The sequence below is a fragment of the Ctenopharyngodon idella genome, chromosome 15 (genome assembly GCF_019924925.1).
Source record: "Ctenopharyngodon idella isolate HZGC_01 chromosome 15, HZGC01, whole genome shotgun sequence".
Taxonomy (NCBI): domain Eukaryota; kingdom Metazoa; phylum Chordata; class Actinopteri; order Cypriniformes; family Xenocyprididae; genus Ctenopharyngodon; species Ctenopharyngodon idella.
In genome coordinates this window covers 15,648,764-15,667,357 of record NC_067234.1, presented here as the reverse complement: position 1 = coordinate 15,667,357, position 18,594 = coordinate 15,648,764, and the positions used below count along the sequence as shown (strand labels likewise).

The 18,594-nt window shown below is 41.4% G+C and overlaps 1 protein-coding gene across 1 annotated transcript in view; it reads left to right on the top strand.

The window, feature by feature from the left end:
* Positions 1-7,598: 7,598 nt before the first annotated feature.
* Positions 7,599-18,594, top strand: part of LOC127494965 (NXPE family member 3-like) — a 41,599-nt gene continuing 30,603 nt past the window's right edge. Inside the window, exons 1-3 of the mRNA XM_051861247.1 lie at positions 7,599-7,802; positions 12,723-12,743; positions 18,378-18,434. Coding sequence (XP_051717207.1) covers positions 7,760-7,802; positions 12,723-12,743; positions 18,378-18,434 — 121 coding nt within the window. The 5' untranslated portion in view covers positions 7,599-7,759. The remainder of the gene's footprint in view (positions 7,803-12,722; positions 12,744-18,377; positions 18,435-18,594) is intronic.

Genomic DNA, 18,594 nt, shown 5'->3' with positions numbered 1-18,594 from the left:
CAGGTGGCAAAAGATCCCATGAGCGCCTTAAGAAGGGGGTGACCTAGAGGAGAAGGAGACAGCTCTTTGGGAGACGATGCCCGCATTGTTCCCTCTCCTGGAGGAGGGCCGGGTGATGATTTTTTTGTTTCATTTTGTTTCTGTTCTGCCGCTGGTCCCAAGAGGGCGCGTCTGGCGGTGTGCGACACTATGCCTTGCCACCCTCAGCCCCCTCCCACTTCGCCAGCAGGTGGCAGTGTGTGTGTTGAGGCCGCCATTTTCTCCCATACACCCTGTCACCTTGCGGAGTCAGACCCCACTTCGGGCCGCGCTGCTGTCCGAGTCGGGTCCCTCTGCTCCGCCTCGCTGCCCCACCCCGGGTATGTCTGTGGTGCCGTTGGTCCCGCTGAGCTTGGTTAATGCTTCCCAGCCTGTCCCGCTGGCTCATCCGCACGATCAGACTGGGCTATGAGATTCAGTTCGCCCGGCGTCCCCCAGTGTTCAGGGGTGTTCACGTTACTCGTGTTTCTGTGAATGATGGCCCTGTGCTTCAGGCAGAGATTGCAGTCCTACTGGCGAAAGACACAACAGAGCCGGTCCCTCCAGCCTATATGAAGTCAGGGTTCTACAGCCCCTACTTCATTGTACCCAAGAAAGGCAGTGGACTACGGCCAATCTCTGATCCTCGAGTCCTGAATCGGTCCCTTCACAGGCTGCCATTCAAGATGTTGACGCAGAAAGTTCCTCGTTCGGCGAACCCTGTTGAGCTCCCCCACCACCCCTTGCGGCCTCAGACATTGCGGAGTGTCTGTCGCCAGGTCAAGCACTTGTTAACTCGTGCTTGACTTGTGCTAGGCTGGGTGCCATATGTTGTGACCCCTGCGGCGGTCTCATACGTGTATATCTCCACAGTAGCCTCCCTACAGTGAGCCCGTGTCTTTCCCTTGGCAGAGTTCGCTCTGCTGTCCCTGCCAGATGTGCTCCCCCTGTTGCCTGGGGCCATCCCAGGGACCTCCATATGTGCACTGCCCGAGCAATCATGCCGAGGAGATTCAATTCCTCCTTATACACTCTCCTTCCGCTCCAGTGGTTTTGGGGCACACATGGCTGACTAAACATAACACTCACATTGACTGGGCTCTTAATTCTGTGTTGGCATCAAGCTCATTCCGTTTATCTCAGTGTTTAGTTTCTGCATCATCTCCTTTAATGTCTGTTTCTGTGTTACAGGAGGAACCGGTGAACCTGGTGAATGTACTGGAGGCTTACCGTGACTTGAGAGTGGTGTTCAGTAGGTCCAGAGCTTCATCTCTCCCTCCACACCACCCGTACGACTGTGCGATAGATCTATTACCTGGCACTTCTCCACCCAAAAGGTGCCTTTACTCGCTCTCCAGTCCTGAGTGGTCTTTAGCCTTCTTGTTAGAGTGCCTGACTCCCATGCCGGCGGACCTGTGTTCGAGTCCCACTTAGAGCGGGTGGTTCAAACAGGAGGGGTTACACATGCAGTGTATTAAAAACGAAGTCAAACTTTTTGCCTGTGATTTTTTTTTTTTTTTCAGTTTCAAAGACATTTTATTCAGTTTCAATTTATATTTTAATTAGTTTCTTAGAACGTTACGTACATTTTTATGGCACAAAAATAATTCCATATTAACACTGCCTTTCAAAAAACCTGGAAAGGATCCCTATGCAAGTGGATGGAGAAGATCTTAGTTAGAAGACTTAATTACTTCCTTGAACATAGAGGATTATTTGCACCATACCAAAGTGGTTTCAGAAAAGGACATTCTACAATGGATGCTGTTGTAAAAGTAAGCAATGGGATCAGGAAAATATTTAAAATGAAACAATTAATGAATATTGTATTCTTTAATATTGAAAAGGCTTATGACACTATGTGGAGGGAAGGGTTATTAATTAAACTAAATAAGATTGGAATCAGAGTTTCTATAATTGGGTTTTAGAATTTTTAGAAGGTTTAGAGATGAAGTGGGATCAGAAGTGTTTGAGGAATTTGAAATTACTAATAATGGAGGTCCACAAGGAAGTGTTATAAGTCCAGTTTTATTTAATGTTATGATTAAAGATATTTTTATGAATCTGGATTGGGTCGGCTCTGTATGCAGATGATGGGGCCATCTGGGCAAGAGGACGAGATCCCATAAGTGTGATAAGTAAAATCAAGGAAGTGGAAGAACAATGGTCATATAATTGGGGCTTTAAGCTTTATCCAAGTAAATCTTGTCATATGTTATGAACGACTCAGCTCGGCTCACTTACTTTAGGTTTGCTTTTCCACTGCAGTATAGGCTGCGTTCTACTCCACTTTTGGACACGTACTTGTGAACTTCCCTAAGCACTTCTTCTCGGGGAAATCCCTGCCACCATTTTGAAGTGCGTTCCATTTCGTGAAGTGAACAAGGCAAGTTTATATTGACAGACCCTCGCTCCCTCGATTTTGACAGAGGGAGCGAGTCTACTTCATATGTACACTTCAGGCAGCACCATAAACCACAGTGCAACACAATTGTGACGTCACCGCATATCCCGTTTAATTTACCCCACCACAAACAACTCTATGATATATTAATTTTTTTTAAATATCTAAAACAACCCAAACTTACCTATATGTATATAGAATGCTGTATTAAACAGTTTCATATGGAAAAAAATTTAAATAATAAAATCAACTCCATAGCAGATTCCAAGTGATCAAGGGCTTAGGACATTCCAATTCAGCCCATTGCAAGGGTTCCGCCAGTAGTGTGCACTTGTGCAACGTAAGTAATGATGTACATCTGAGTCAACGAGACTGAGGGAAGTTAGCGAGGGAAGGGCATAAAAAACAAACTGGAACACAGCCTTAGTGCTTCAAATTTGGTGGGATTATAGACTGATTGTTATATTTGCGCGCCTTTACTGCCGTGGATCCCGTCCTCGGCTAACGACTCTGCACATCGTCTACTAACCGCGATACAGCCATTTCTCGTGCGTTGGTCGTTTAAAGCAAGTCATTTAAAAAAAGTTGTGTGAACAAACGATACTGCGTTGGCTGTTACTGACTATTTAAATCTAGCGGGTTTGGTGTCTCGTGTTTCAAATCCAATGACGCTGGTAGTGACGATTCTGACCAATCAGTGATCTGCAGTGTTTACACGTCACATTTAGTGTTGGTTCAGCTCACATGGAACCTCCACCGAGGTGGTACTATTTAAGCGAGCCATACCGTTCCGTACCGTTTTGTCCCATGCAGTGGAAAAGCGTCAAAAAGTGAGCCGTACCAAACTGTACCATGCAGTTGAAAAGGTTCAAAACAGAACTTTAAGTTATATGGCCACAATATGGAAACATTTGATCGTTTTAAATATTTGGGTTTGTGGTTAGATCAAGGTACATGGAAAGTACATATGGAAAAGGTGGAATCAAAATGTAAGAAAGTTATAAACCTAATGAGAGCATTAGTTGGGAAAGACTGGAGAGCAGATAATCACTGATGTATATTTATAGGGCTCTGATGAGGTCAGCAATAGATTATGGATGCTTTGTTTACGGAGCAGCAGCTAACACATTTAATGAAAATGGATAGAGTTATTAATAAAGCTTTGAGGATTTGTTCTGGTGCAATGAGATCAACACCAGCTAAGGCAATCCAAGCAGACTTAGGAAAAGTGCCCTAAGACCTGAGAAGAGATAAGCTCATGCTTACATACTGGTGTGGATGTGGTAATGAAAACCCTAGCAAGATGGGTAACAAAGGCTAAATCAGAGGAATATAGATTAGAGAATATCTGTTTTAACACTCCTACTCCTATTAGTAATATCCCTATTTGGTTGTTTCCAAAAACTGAGGTAGATTTAAATATAATGGAACTAAAGGATAAATGGGAATAGAGTGGGAAGGATACATGGCAAGTCAGTACATAAGAAGCAAATTTTACAGTTATTTAGATACAGATGGGTCCAAAGATGCAGAAAACAGGGTAGGCATAGGAACATACATACCAACATTGAATACAAGTATTGGTGAAAAGATTACCTGATCAGTTGTCAGTTTACACAGCAGAGATGATGGCGATTTTTGTAGGGTTACAGTGGGTGGAGCAAGTAAAACCAGATAGAGTGGTATGTTGTGTTGACTCTATAGCAGCCCTTTACAGTATTCAAAATATGAAATCTAATAGAGAAGATTTAATGCTAGAAATCTATCAGTGCACAGGGTGTGAATGGAAGGAACACAAGGGAGGAGTCAGTTTTAACCAGACTGAGGTTTGACCACACATCAGATGAATGTATGGAATGTAAAATCACAGAAAGTGCAGAACATATACTGTTGCATTAGAATAGGGAAGAGAGGATTAGATTAAAGCAAAAGATAAGTCAGACAGGAAGAAAATGGAACCTTGAGGGTGTTTTGGGAACAACAGGAGAAGGGGTAAAAGATGCACAGAAAGCTGTTGTGGAATACCTGAAGGATGTAGGAGTATATTATAGGATTTAGTTAGTGTTTTTTATATATATTATTATGTAAAGTAATTTCATAGAACTATAATCCATGTTACATACTCCAGTACAGTAGGTGGCGGTATGCACCTGATAAGTCATGGATTCAATCTGCCATAAAACAAAGAAGAAGAAGAAGACGACGACACGGGACACCACAGGATGTCGAGTCGGCCGACAGCTCCAGATATTTAGCATGTTAGATATTTTTCTGGCGTCGGTGAGCGTTTTTGATGCGTCGTTGAGTAGTTGCGTAAAGATAGGCAAACGCTGATCACCCGCTGATTTGCCCCCGATCACAGCCCGACCCGTCGGCGAGCTCGTTAACTTGAAAATCGGCTTAAAATCCTGTAGTGTGAACTTGGCTAGCGGGAGAGCATGCACTACCCTCCGATCACCTGCGAGCAGAATAGGTTTGGAGAAGGAAAAACTAAGGGGGAGCTGTAATATATCCACATATTTAAATAATAAAATAAATTTGAACCATATGTATCTACTGTTAGTATAGCCTATTGTTTTTTTTTGTTTTTTTTTAGCATTATAGCCTGTTATTATTAATAGCCTACATTATTAAAATATTTTTTAAATTAAATTAGGTCCCTCTCCTCCCCTGCACCATCCATTATCTCCCATGTTTCCTTCTCAATCTCAGTACATCTCTGTTGGTGGCATTTTTTTGTGAAAATGTACACATCTCTGTACTCAGCGATGGGCACAAATACATCAAAAAGTATTTAGTTACAAATTATAAATACTTACTCATCAAATGTATTTAAATAAAATACAAAATATTGCTGTGAAAAAATGTATTTACAAGTAATTTGTCATTTGAAAATACAAAAATACAAACAAAATTTACACTCAATCATCTGAAGTATGAGAGTAACTGTGGAGTTAGATACACATAAGAGAGTTGCTCTCAGTTGCTATGTATAGCCAAAGCATTCAAAAAGCACTAACAACTATTAACAGTAGCATTCAAGTAAGAATACAGAAAATGAATAATCATGTAAAAACACTGCACAGTCCTCACTGTAACAATTAAATATATATTGATGATCCTTATGAAGATACTAAAGTTATTCAGTCAGAAAAAGTGAGTGATTTTGTCTTTTTCTTTTGTTGCTTGATTAACATTAATGGCAGACAGCAGCAGGTTTATTAGGCTGCTGTCACTTTAAGAACGAACATGCAGACCAAAAATACTTATGGCTACATGAATTTAGACACGACCGACTGTGTTTTTACCCACAATTAATCAATGTTATTTTTTTATTATTTGACCTACCCGTTCATGGATTATCTGCAGCGCCCGCGGAAATAACTGCGATCCGCGCATCACTAGACAGCGCACGTCATGCTTTAGCTAGCAAGTCAATTCACAAGCTCTAGCCATTTGCGTTAATCTTCTGTCCTATAAAGACATTCAGTGAATAATATCTGATAGTATATTTTACTAGATACTTTACCTTAAAGCAGTTTGACTGAGCACAAAAGCAGCTTCTTTACCTGCTCCTGACCTTGCAATGCAAAGTAAGACAGACGTTGGTCACGAGCTCCGCAACCGAAACAGCAGCCACCTTTTACAGTGCATTCACACGGGGCGTCTGCATTAACGCTTTAACGCTGCATTAACGCTCGTTTACTTTGAATGGGTGACGTCATGCATTACCAAACTGAATTGTGGGTCGCTTTACTCGCATTGCTCGCGGTAAATTTCTCAACTTTTCAAGTGCCAATGCAAGCGTCAGCCAATCTGATTGCCTTATGCAAATACCCTAGGCAACTGCATTCATGCAACACCGGAAAGTAACGTGATTGGCTGTTGTCACTATGACGGTCGCGTCAGCACCAAACTTCAGACACGCCCTCCATCAAGCGTTGATGCCGATGCCCCGTGTGAATGCACCGTTACAGTTCCTCCTGAACCAAAACAACAAGCTTATGCTGCACTCACACCATAACTACCGAAATTAAGAGATGGCAACCCGTGATGGTATACTCGGAGTGGTTCGTGACTCGAATTTATGCGTTTCAATGGCAACACTACCAACGACGAAATGAATCTGCAGTAGTCAGGTGGTACAGGTCAGAGCTCTTTAAGCTATGTTCATTATTATTGTAATGTTATGTGCTTTGAGACATGAGGTAGTTTAATGCCGTCTCTCGTGACGCTTTTACTCCGTGCTGTGCGCGTTAATGTGTTTTGAAGGAGGCGTGGCTTTGGAGACGCTCTGAAGGGAGGGTGGGATCTTATGCTTACAAAGCTAGCTCGCTATTGCTAGCCTCTCCGAAAATGACCTACCCTGCTCTTAAAGGGTTAGTTCACCCAAAAATGAAAATTCTGTCATTTATTACTCATGCTCATGCCGTTTTACACCCGTAAGATCTTCGTTAATTTTCGGAACACAAATTAAGATATTTTTGTTTAAATCCGATGGCTCAGTGAGGCCTACATAGAGAGCAATGACATTTCCTCTCTCAAGATCCATAAAGGTACTAAAAACATATTTAAATCAGTTCATGTGAGTACAGTGGTTCAATATTAATATTATAAAACGACGAGAATGTTTTTCGCTTTATAATATTAATATTGAACCACTGTACTCACATGAACTGATTTAAATATGTTTTTAGTACCTTTATGGATCTTGAGAGAGGAAATGTCATTGCTCTCTATGTAGGCCTCACTGAGCCATCGGATTTAAACAAAAATATCTTAATTTGTGTTCCAAAGATCACCGAAGGTCTTACGGGTGTAAAACGGCACGAGGGTGAGTAATTAATGACAGAATTTTCATTTTTGGGTGAACTAACCCTTTAAGCCTGGTTGTGAAAGTTATTGTATGCAAGATATATTTGAAATATGTTTGAATGTATTTTAAGTATTTTAAATACAAAATACTTTCTCTCAAAGTATTTAATTACAAATTACATTTGATTTTTTCTTTGCTAAGGAAAATACAAATTACAAAATACTCAAAAGTATTTAAATACGTATTCTAAATTAATTTAATTAAAATACTGCCCATCTCTGTCTGTACTACTAAATAATTAACGTCACATGCCTGCAAGTCGAAAACATTTCCTATTATGTGTATGCCTATGAAAGACGACCGAGCCAATCGGAGTAGAGGCTGTGGGGCGGTGCGACACATGTAGCCCCTTCTAGGTGGAACAGCTAGAAAAAACCAGAAGAAAACCGTCTGAAAACATTGGAAACATTAACCACTAAATAAAAACGTCTTTGGACTTTACAACTACATGCTTTAAAAATATGCCTTCAATTAAAACGGACCGTGAAACTCAGGAAAAACACTGTAAGTTATTTCTGAATACTTCATAGCCCGAGGGATAGAGGAAAACTGTTACGTTGACTTTACGTGTGTGACTTTATAAGTCTGTGTAAATCTACTCAGCCAAGGGATAAAGGAGAGCGGGGCACAACCGTTAGGTTGACTTTCCGTTTATGACTTTCTCAGTTTGTGTAAATCTACTTAGGATTCAGAGAATTTCTTTGTTCCACGTTAATTTCACACATATCTGGTACAAATATGTGGCTACAGTGTATACTTTTTTCTTTATTTACCCCGAAAGAAGGGAACTGAAGTGAAAACACGCCCCATTGGTAAAATGTTATTGGATCTGATCAAAAAAAAAAAAAAAAAATATATATATATATATATATATATATATAGCCTATATATATATATATATATATATATATATATATATATATATGCATGACAAACTAAAATATTTTGTCAATAAAAAGTGCTCCAGACTGCGATTTGCGCACTGGTTCATGAGAAACATCAAACGGCAAACAAAACGAGAGTAAATCGAAACTGCTACTTGTTGAGTGCAGTGAGGACCGTGGCTATTTCCAGCACATAAGCTCACTAAAACCTGCCCAATCTAACAAAATAAATAAATAAATAAATACAAAAAATAAATAAAACGATCAAGGTTGAAAAGGACCATTATTAATTCCTTAAAATAAAATAATGATGACAAAATATAGATGGGTTAATATCACTATGGTGCCTTTGGTGTCCTCTTCAGAATCGCCCAGTCATCATGAATATAATGCAAAATAATGAAATTCTGAGGTTTTATTATAAATGGCCAAACATTTACACACATACAAGTACAATGATACGTCTCTTGAAATGTGTTTTTTTCTCATTTTATACCATTTTCTTTGATTGGATGTATGTGATTATGGCATGTCCCAGACACTGCTCAGCTAAATTCAGTGTAAAAAGTGAATAAATGACATAAAATTCAAAAACTTTTTGAATGTTCTTATTTTCCTCAACAAGTTACAGTATTTGATAAAACAAGTCATTCTGATCTATTTTTTCCCCATAATAATAAGCATTTTGCCTGCAATTTATGTCCACCCTGTCATTTTGTGGTAAACGCCCCTTTAAGAATCCAACTGATGTAGTCAGTGACATCTCCACCCCCATTTGGTCTTTCTTCAATGGAGGTTAAAACATTTGCTGCAAGTACACTGAGTATCTACATTTATATTTCCTTATTTTCATCATATTGTGTTTGTAAATGGATGTTATCAAGCTTAGCATGTCCATGTCCTGTCATAGTGAAATATTAATTAATATAAAAACTTTTCAGAAATTCAAAATATATATTTTAAACAGTACGCTGTCAGCTTGAACAATGAATCACTTTGCTAACTGTATGTACACCATGTGTTCATTAAATGCTCAATTTTGCCAAAAATGTCCACCCTGTCATCAAGCCTTCCATGACAGGGTGGATATGTGCATGGTTTTTGCCACATTCTGATTATGTTTTCACTAGGGCTGTCAATTTAACGTGTTAATTTGGTGTGATTAATTATGGAAAAAATAACATGTTGAAATTAACGCATTTAGTGCACCCTGCCCCGGCCTGGCCCAGAACTGTACGCCATCTTACATGGCATGCAGTTGCATAGTGATGGAAGATGATGTATGACAATGACTCACTGTGTGATATAGCCTGTTAGAATGTAGTTAGAATGTGCCTAAAATTCAAGATATGAGGTTAAAAAATGTCTTAAATTTATATCATATGATATAGTTAAGCAATTACACGAGAAAAAGTGCTGTTTTCCTGAATATCTGCTCCATTTGCAAATGTGATATTTATTTTATACAACAGTAAAATAAACAAGAAGTTAATAAACACAATATCATCAATATCGTCTGTTTTTGTTCTATTTTGCCAACAAAAATAGTTCCAAACAAAGCCACAGCAGAACTGTTGTGCGTCTCTAAGCAACACAAAGCAGTGATTCGTTATGAATGAAGCCACGGTTTTAAATCAAGTGATCAGTTTTAGTTTAATATAGGTTGTTTGCACATGACGTCATTGCTGCACGCGAAATGCGGCTGGAGGGCAAGGAGTGATTTTTCTAGAGAAGATATTTTATCCCATTGCATGATCATTTGGTGGTTTCACTTCAGTTTTTTAGAATTCAGTTTACAGTGTTGATCTGGTTACCGTGAAAACAGTGTCACACACAGCTGCTTCAGCCATCATGTGGTAGAAAATGTCCAAATAAAAAAATGTGTTCAAAAGCTGACAGAAGTCAATACATTTCTATGTTGGAAGGGTGTAAATGTAACTGTAGTTTTAATGTTTTCTTTGTAAATATTCACTTTCCCTTATGACCACAGAGGAGAATCGGAGGGGCATTCAGCGGACAGACACCCTTTTTTACAGTCTATGACAGACAATGACACACTGTATTTTATTTTTTTCTTTGTATTTATTTCAACAAATGACAACCAAAATCAAACCCATAGAAGCTTGTGAACAGTTTTAAAGTGGCTGCGTGCAAGTTCACAAGCCGAGTGAGAGTCATACTCGCAAATGTAATGTTAATTATTAAACCGTACAAAATACAACACTTTCAAAAACACTCCACTTTGTGATTATTTTATTGAGTGATAGGGAGTGGGTTTAATTCTTCACATTCTCTACATCTACCTCCTCAATGGCAGTCAAGTCTTTCAGTTCAGTAGAAAAATCACTCCTCTTCATAATTTTCATTGCTTGCCCTCCACATTAATTTCACGCGTCACCAGAACCACGTGATTGCAAACAACCTATTTAAGGGTTTTTTCTTGTTCCTGTTGTTTCTCTGATGTTCCTGTTTTCTTCACCCATTAAAGTCTTTGTCCACCCTGTCATCTTGTTGTCCACCCTGTCATGCCAAGGTCCCTGTCATCTTCATCTTTTATGAAAAATAGCAAATTATTTTAACAAGTTAACAAAACCTTTTGTGTGATTTCTTTATAAAGGAAACAAATATTTTTCAGTAGTTTCATTATCAAAAGACTTTTCTGATTAATTAAAATGTATTGTTGAGAAAGGGACCAAATATCTTAGTGAAAATCTACTGTATTATCACTATGCAATGAAAATGTATTTAAGTATGTAATAAATGTATTATTTTTTACTATTTTGATTTTGACCATGACAGGGTGGAGATATTTTGTGGTTTGCTCGTACATTGTCTGCTTCCAGTTAATTTATAAAAAGTGCTTGAGCGGGACCAACATGCATTTCTAACAGCCTAAGTTCTCCTTAACACAAAAAATATGAAGTTAAATGGAAAATCTCAGCTTTTTATTTTGGAAATTGTGAAGTCTCAAAGGCACTTTATAGTGATTTTGACCCAGATAAATTTGCCAGGAAAAGGATCAAATCAGGGTAAATGCATTAAAGACAATTACCAAATATGACTAAAATGTCCAGATAGACACTATGTCAAAACAGCAATCAAGAAATTTACCGATGCCCTCGGAAAAACACATGCATCATTTTCAATGTCAACAGGGGCCATTTCTTGATTAGGGTGATAGGAGGATCTGGTGCACCAAAGTGCGAAAGGGACTGATTTTTTCAATCACATTCAACCACAGTGTTACGCTAGCTGTCACTGCTGTAGACTGTTTGTTCTGCCTCTGGTCTGGCTTTAGTCCAATCAGCGCCGAGTCACGTTCTGTGGAGTACCGCCTCTTTTTAGGCGATTTCACTCTGGCCGAGAATCACACCAGTTATAACCCGCTTGTGATTTTTTAAACCTTTATTGTGTCTTAAAAACGGTGGTTGCTAACAAATTGCTAAAAGGGACTACTTCCTTTGGCGGGTACTTTAGACGCCATCATGACAAACAAGACATTTGGACAGCATTTCTCATGAAAAAGTGGATAAGTATTCATACACAGCGCAGATCATAATCAGCGAGCATGTATTTAAATAAAGTTGTTTTTTAAATAAAGTTTGAGGAAGCTTGGTGGTGGTGACGTTGATCCGCGACCATGGTGTGCTGTAGTCCATTTATAGCCTACTGTTAGCTTTTTATATCTGACCACTTTATTTAGGCTTCAAAATGTATAAATGTTGTGTTAACTTGTAAAGATTATCTTGATAGACAAAACCCTTTGTTAAACACAGAGCTTATTTTTTGTGATTTTCCAAAAATCTATGGGAAAAATGCATTGGCTTTCGATCGAGGGAACCCGTGTGCCGCTAACTTCTGGGTTGGCTTACAAAAACACGTCATCTCTGAGGTACTCTGTGGAATAGGAGCGTAATAATTCTGACTAAAATATACATTTTGCTAAAATATTTGTTGTTGAATATTTGTTTTTGTTGGCAAACATAAATGTGCCATATGTTGAATTTCAAACCTACAACTAAGTAGGTTTGAAATTCAACATATGGCACATTTATGGCACATTCATTCTTTTTAAAGCATTATTTTACTTTAGACTGTAATGTTACAATGTTAGAATGTAGGCCTAATGTGATTTGACCCCCTTTTTTGCACATAATAGATCATAGACTACACGGTTACATTCACTTTGTTTGTTTTCATAGCCTTCAATATGAACATTGTTTGTAGGACAATATTGGGCAGGATGTGAAATAACATTATGTAATTAAATACAGTACAGATTTTTTTTTTTTTTTATTCAAATAGAAAAATTTACAAAATACTGAGATTATACATCAGCATTCAGCCCAAAAATACAGAGATATGATTTTTTGGCCATTTCCCCCAGCCCTACATTATGGCATGCTATTAATGCTGAATTTTCCATGTTTTAGCTAAGCAGTAATGATACATTATTATATCACTTGTTAAATGTTTATTTAACAATTACAATCAGTAATGCATTTCTAATTCGGTTTGTTTGCGCCCCAAAAATTTTTAGCACCAGCCACCACTGGATATGGTAAGTCAAATGTGTGTATGTACCATAGACTGTAAAAAAAATGTACGTGCATGAGGGGGATATGGGTGAAAAGAAATCTGATTGGCTAGTTTAGTTTCGTCGCTTTTTCCACACATGAAAAATGACATTACAGATAGTTAATGTTTAAAAACAGGCTCAAATTGAGTAAAAGCTCTCTAAAACAGCTAAATTCGATTGAAACATTTGTAAACAGGCCTAAAACTATTGAGTACAGATGGATAAATGAAGCGTCTTAAATCTTTGAAGCTTTTCTCTAAATGTTCGAAAAGTTTCAAAGTATCAAGAGTGTCAAAAACAGTGCCATCTTATGGCAGGTAAAATTTACATAAACCAGAGTACGCAGCACCGTTGCTCCCTTTCGAGGGAACTCACGCTGCGTCGCCATGACGACACTTTGGGGAATTCCTTCAGCGTAAGCTCTCCTGAAGACGTGTGCAACTAGTCCAATTCTGATTGGTGCAATGTCATCCCGTGATGTGTGCCGGCGGAACACAGAAGCTATAAAGGGAGCTAGCAACACAGCTGTTTCAGCGCTCTGTGTAAACTGTCTGTCCTATTTGGTGTTGTTTGTCCCGTATGAACTTGAAGTCTTAGTATATGCACAGCTGAAAGCGTGTGTTTTCCTTCCAGCGTTAAACTTCGGGAGGTGACACGCGATCGGTGTGTGATACTCTTTGGGTGCAAGGCATGTTCAGTCAGCTCCTGAGGGTGCTGGCTGAGTTCATTGAGAAATATCTCGACGCGTACAGTCGTGCGCTCTCGGGTGTTTCAGCCTCGCGCCTGTTGACTTTCTTCTCGAGGGAAGAAAGCCATATGTATTAACAGCTCAAATCTTGCGTTTGCCGAGGCAACGTGTAGATTATGAGACAGTATATAAATAAGCACCGATCTGTGTGTCTCTCTCCCGATGCTACTTTACGGGAGATGACACGCAATCTACGTGTGGTTGCTTAGGAGTGGAGCACGCATAGTCTGCTCTTAAAATGGGGCGATGGCTATGTTCATTCATAAAATACCGACGTGTACAGAGAAAAGAGCGTGCACTTTCGGTAGTTTTAGCTCCGCTCCTGTAGACACTATATATGTATATATAGAAAATGGCGAGTAAGCAGCAAAAAAAAAAAAAAAAGGGAAATGAAAATGAATATATATATATATATATATATATTTCTTTATGTGTGTTCCTCCTTTCCCACCTTATAATTCTGGTAAGGATACACACAATCTGAATGTGTGAGCTGCTTCGGAGTGAAGCATGCATAGTCAGCTCTTGAGGGGGTTGGCTGTGAGGACGCTCCGCTCCTGCCTGGCAGCATTTCGATGCGAGAAGCCAGGCTCGTGCTCCCCGCGCTTTGGGTCCCGCGGCTGCTGAGGCAGCCCAGTGGCTGCACTTATGGGGATCGCAAATGGAGCTAGTTTAAGACAGATTCGGCCCTTTTTCTCTGCTCTCAGCCGCTAGCTCCAGCGCTCGTTTTTAGGATCTAGAAGCCCGCTCTGCGGGTCCTTCCGCCCCCAGGCGAGCGCATGTTGCTGGGGTGGTCCAGCTCTGAGGAGGTGGACATCCTAAGCAGCAATGCGGGCGATTTGGGTGACTCACCAGCCCTTTCCCCGCAGTATGAGGAACCTGTGGAGGTTTTAACTATAATATTATTTGGATCAATATTACAGCCTCCGCATCGGGGTTTGCCATTCTTTCCGGATCTCTACACTGAGGTGTTGAGACCCTGGAAGAAGCCTTCTCCTCATGTTTCCCCACAATTATATTTTATTTAACTATCGTGGGGCTCAGGGAGAATGGTTATCGACGATGCCCAAGGTTAAAGAGACATTAGGCATTTCTCTCCTGTTGCTGCGTCGTCCCTGAAAACCCCGACATTGCCCACCAAGCCTTAACGTATAATATTTTTCGCTGGTGGGTCTGTTATTCTCTCTAAGCAGGCTTCGGGAAAAAGGTCCTGATGGTCAAGTCAGGCCTCTGAGGGCGCCCCTAGCGATCTATACCCGCTCCTCTGAGGAGCCCTCAGGAAATCGATTTGTCAACCCTGCTGCCTATCGGTGCACAACGATTTTTAACAAACCCAAATCCACCCACTGTGGCATGGGGGTTTGCTCTCCTTAGAGAGGTATGTAGAAGCATTGATTCAGTTGAACCCTGCCGTGAATTCGCTTCAGGGCATCAAGTCTGCTCCATCTAATGTATCAGAGGTCAGCCTTGAGAGGCTGATTCCTCTAATAAATTACCTGCATGCCTGGGATGCACTACCCAATATATCTAGATTGGTTGTGTGCACATCTGCAAGGGCTGTAGACTCCAGTTTGGGTCTTGTTCACCAAGGTTCAAAAAGATTTTGGCTACAGTGGTGGCCCCGAACAGGCGCAGGTTATGGACCAGGAATTTCAATCTCTTTTGGCGAAGGAGGCCATAGTCATTATCCTCCCCCAGAGAGAAACACTGGGTTCTACAGCCGGTATTTTATAGTTCCGAAAAAGGATGGAGGGTTACATCCCGTCATAGATCTTCATCAGCTCAACCTTTCTCTGAGGTGATTCAGGTTCAAGATGCCGACGATACCTCTTATCATAAGTCAAATCAAGTTCGAGGACTAGTTTGTCACGATCTAAGGACATTTATTTTCATATCTCCATCCTTTCTGAGCTCAGGAAGTTCCTGAGGTTCACTTTCGGGGGCGAAACATACCAATGTCAGGTTCTTCCATTTGGCCTAGCATTATTCCCTAGATGGCGGCTTGGCACAGAGAGGTTGTGCTTGAAAGCACGACTTATCTGGGGGTCATATGGAATTCGATTACGTTGCGGGCACATGTCTCCTGCACGTATCGAATTGATTCGGGCAACAGTGACCAGAATCGAACTAGGCCAGCCCATCACTGAGACCCCTGCAGTGATGGCTTAGAACCAAGGAGGTTTTCCCCGAGGGGCAACCCACTTAACACGATCAAGTTTACACACAGGTGCCTTCGTTCCTTGATCATGTGAAAAAGACCTTGGTTCCTGTCCCAAAGCACAGTGATTGGAGCATCTTGACATTAAAACATCACGTCAACAGGTGCGTCCTGCATAAGGTGGGGCACGGTCATGGAAGGCCGCTCAAAGGGTCTGTGGATAGAACATCATCACTTCCGGCATGCAATTGCCTAGAGAGGTTAGAGGTTATGCTAGCTCTAGGGCATTTCTCCCAGACCCCTCTCACAGAGGCCATTATGTTCTCATACAAACAGACAATATGTCAATGGTCTTGTATATAACCACTGGGGGAGTCTGCGTTTGCATCCTCAATCCAGACTGATGCACCAGATCCTCCTGTGGTCTCAGAGGAAGTTGCTCTCCCTGAGAGCACTTCTTTATCCCTGGGTGTGGGAGCAAGCATCCTGCTGAGGCAGGGGCTGAGGCCTGGGGAATAAAGATTCCACCTCGGGTTGGTGGAGCGAATAGGGAGCCTGTTGACATCGCTAGAGATGTCTCGTTGCCCACTGTGGCTCTCCCTCTCTCTTCCAACTTCTTTTGGACTGGACGCCATGGTACAGACGTGGCCGAGGCTCCGGCTGTACACATTTCCCCCAGATCACTCTGCTCCCGGGAGTTCTAGAAAGAGTTTTCCAGGACGGTTCTCCAGTTTTCTGTCTGCTGTTGGTAGCCTTGTTCTGGCTGGCCCGAGTTTGGTTTTCGGACCTGGTAGCCCTCCTGGACGGCCTCCCATGGGAGATTTCCGTCAGGAGGGACCTCCTAACACAGGCCGGGGGCTTGATATTTCACCCTCGGCCAGAGATGTGGAAACTGTGGGTCTGGCCCCTGAGGGGGATCAGTTCCTAAATGCAGGTCTCTCTGCTGAAGTAGTAGAGACCATACTCAATTCTAGAGCTCCCTCCATGAGGAAACTTTATGCTCTGAAATGCAGAGTATTTACTATTTGGTGTAGGAGGCGTCTGTTTGGCCCAGTCAACTGCCTGGTGGTTCCTGGAGTTCCTCAAAGTGCTGGAGTTCCTCAAAGACTGCTTTTCTGCTGGTCTTTCACCATCCACACTACAGGTGTACGTGGCAGCCATATCTGCCTTCCACGCACCTTTACATGGTGCATCTCTGAGGAGACATCATCTTGTAACTCGTTTCCTCCGTGGAACCCTGAGGATGAGGCCTACGGCTCAAGTCAGGATTCCAATCTGGGACCTGACGGCAGTTCTGGAAGGGTTTCCCTGGCACCCTCGAGCCGTTGGACACGGCATCTGACAATGTATCGCTCTTAAGAGGGCATTTCTACTAGCAATTATGTCCCTCATGAGAGTTGGGGACTTACAAGCTCTGTCAGTTGCCCCCTCCTGTCTGGAATTTGCTCCGGGTGGCGTCAAAGCTATTTTGCACCCGAGACCGGGTTATGTACCTAAATTACCCACTATGTGGCCCAGTCAATAGTCCTTCATGCCTTCATCCTCATCAGGTGGCGGCTGAATGTGAGAAGCTACCCTGCCCTGTCAGGGCCCTTGAGGTATACGTGAGAAAAACCTCTCAGTGGAGTAATCCGATCAACTGTTGGTATGCTTCGGGCCCCCAACAGGGCTGCCCGGCTACCAAAACTACTATAAGCAGGTGGATTGTTGAAGCTATTTCTATGGCATACGAGGTGCGTGGGCAGCCTTCACCTCTGCCTCTCAAAGCTCATTCCACATGAATTATGGCATCTTCTACAGCACCTTCAATAGGTGCTATACCCTGGACCTGCTGGCCACACCGGGATCCCAGGTGCTCACGTCATGAGCTGTGCCTTAATTGCTTCACACCAGGACAGGCATTCCGTCAGCATGGCGACGTGGGTATTTCGTTCCCCAAAGTGTCATCATGGCGACACAGTGTGAGTTTCCTGGAAAGGGAACGTCTCAGGTTACGCATGTAACCATGGTTCCCTGAGAAGGGAACGAGACGCTGCGCCCCCTTGCCATACTTCCTGCATGCCTGGGAGCGGCTTGCTTCAGATCAGAAGCTGAAACAGCTGTGTTGCTGGCTCCCTCGTTTTTCGTTAAGCATGTTTCTCTGAAAACAATATGCACATTTCTGGACAAAGCCGCTCAGAGATAAAGTAAAAGTAAAAAAATAAATAAATAAATATTCATGAAGCATCACACAAGCACGTCAGAGTGCAGTTACGTGCCTCAGATTTTCTAAGTGTATGAACAGGAAAGAGACAGTTGATTTGTATAGCATTCGATCATTCCCAACAACATAATAATTGATTTAATCTCTTTTTGCGAGAGAAGGGAAAAAAAAGAAAAAAAAAGTACTGTAGAAAAAAATAGTACTGTGCGTACCCTGAGATAAAATCCTGTAGGCTACTGTATGATAACCGGACAACAAAAAAATTCCCACAACAACCCTAACTTAACCTTCATGTTGCACTTAAACTTAAGACAAAACTACAGCACGTCTTTTGTGAAGTTCATATTGCAGAACGTAATACACAACTTTACAGTCAAAACTAACCAAGTCCAGCAGCTTTCAAGGCTATCAGTCTGGACAGTTTAAACGATGTCCTGAGACAGAATCGTGTAGTCCCATATTCAGTTTCGATTTTGATTAAATTATTCAACTGTTCTTTGATTTCAGAGTTACAGGCTGCGTCCGAAAACTGGAAAATGCTGCCTTCGGAGGACAAATTTCAAGGTAAGAAAGCATCAACGTCCGAATTGTTAGCTTCACTTCATGTCTCCTGAGATACTTTCATCTGATATATTTTTGAAGGAAGCATAGATGTATCCTTCACTGCCTTTGATATCCCACAATCCTGTGTGTTCCATTCTGTGACAGCTGAGCTAAAAATAAA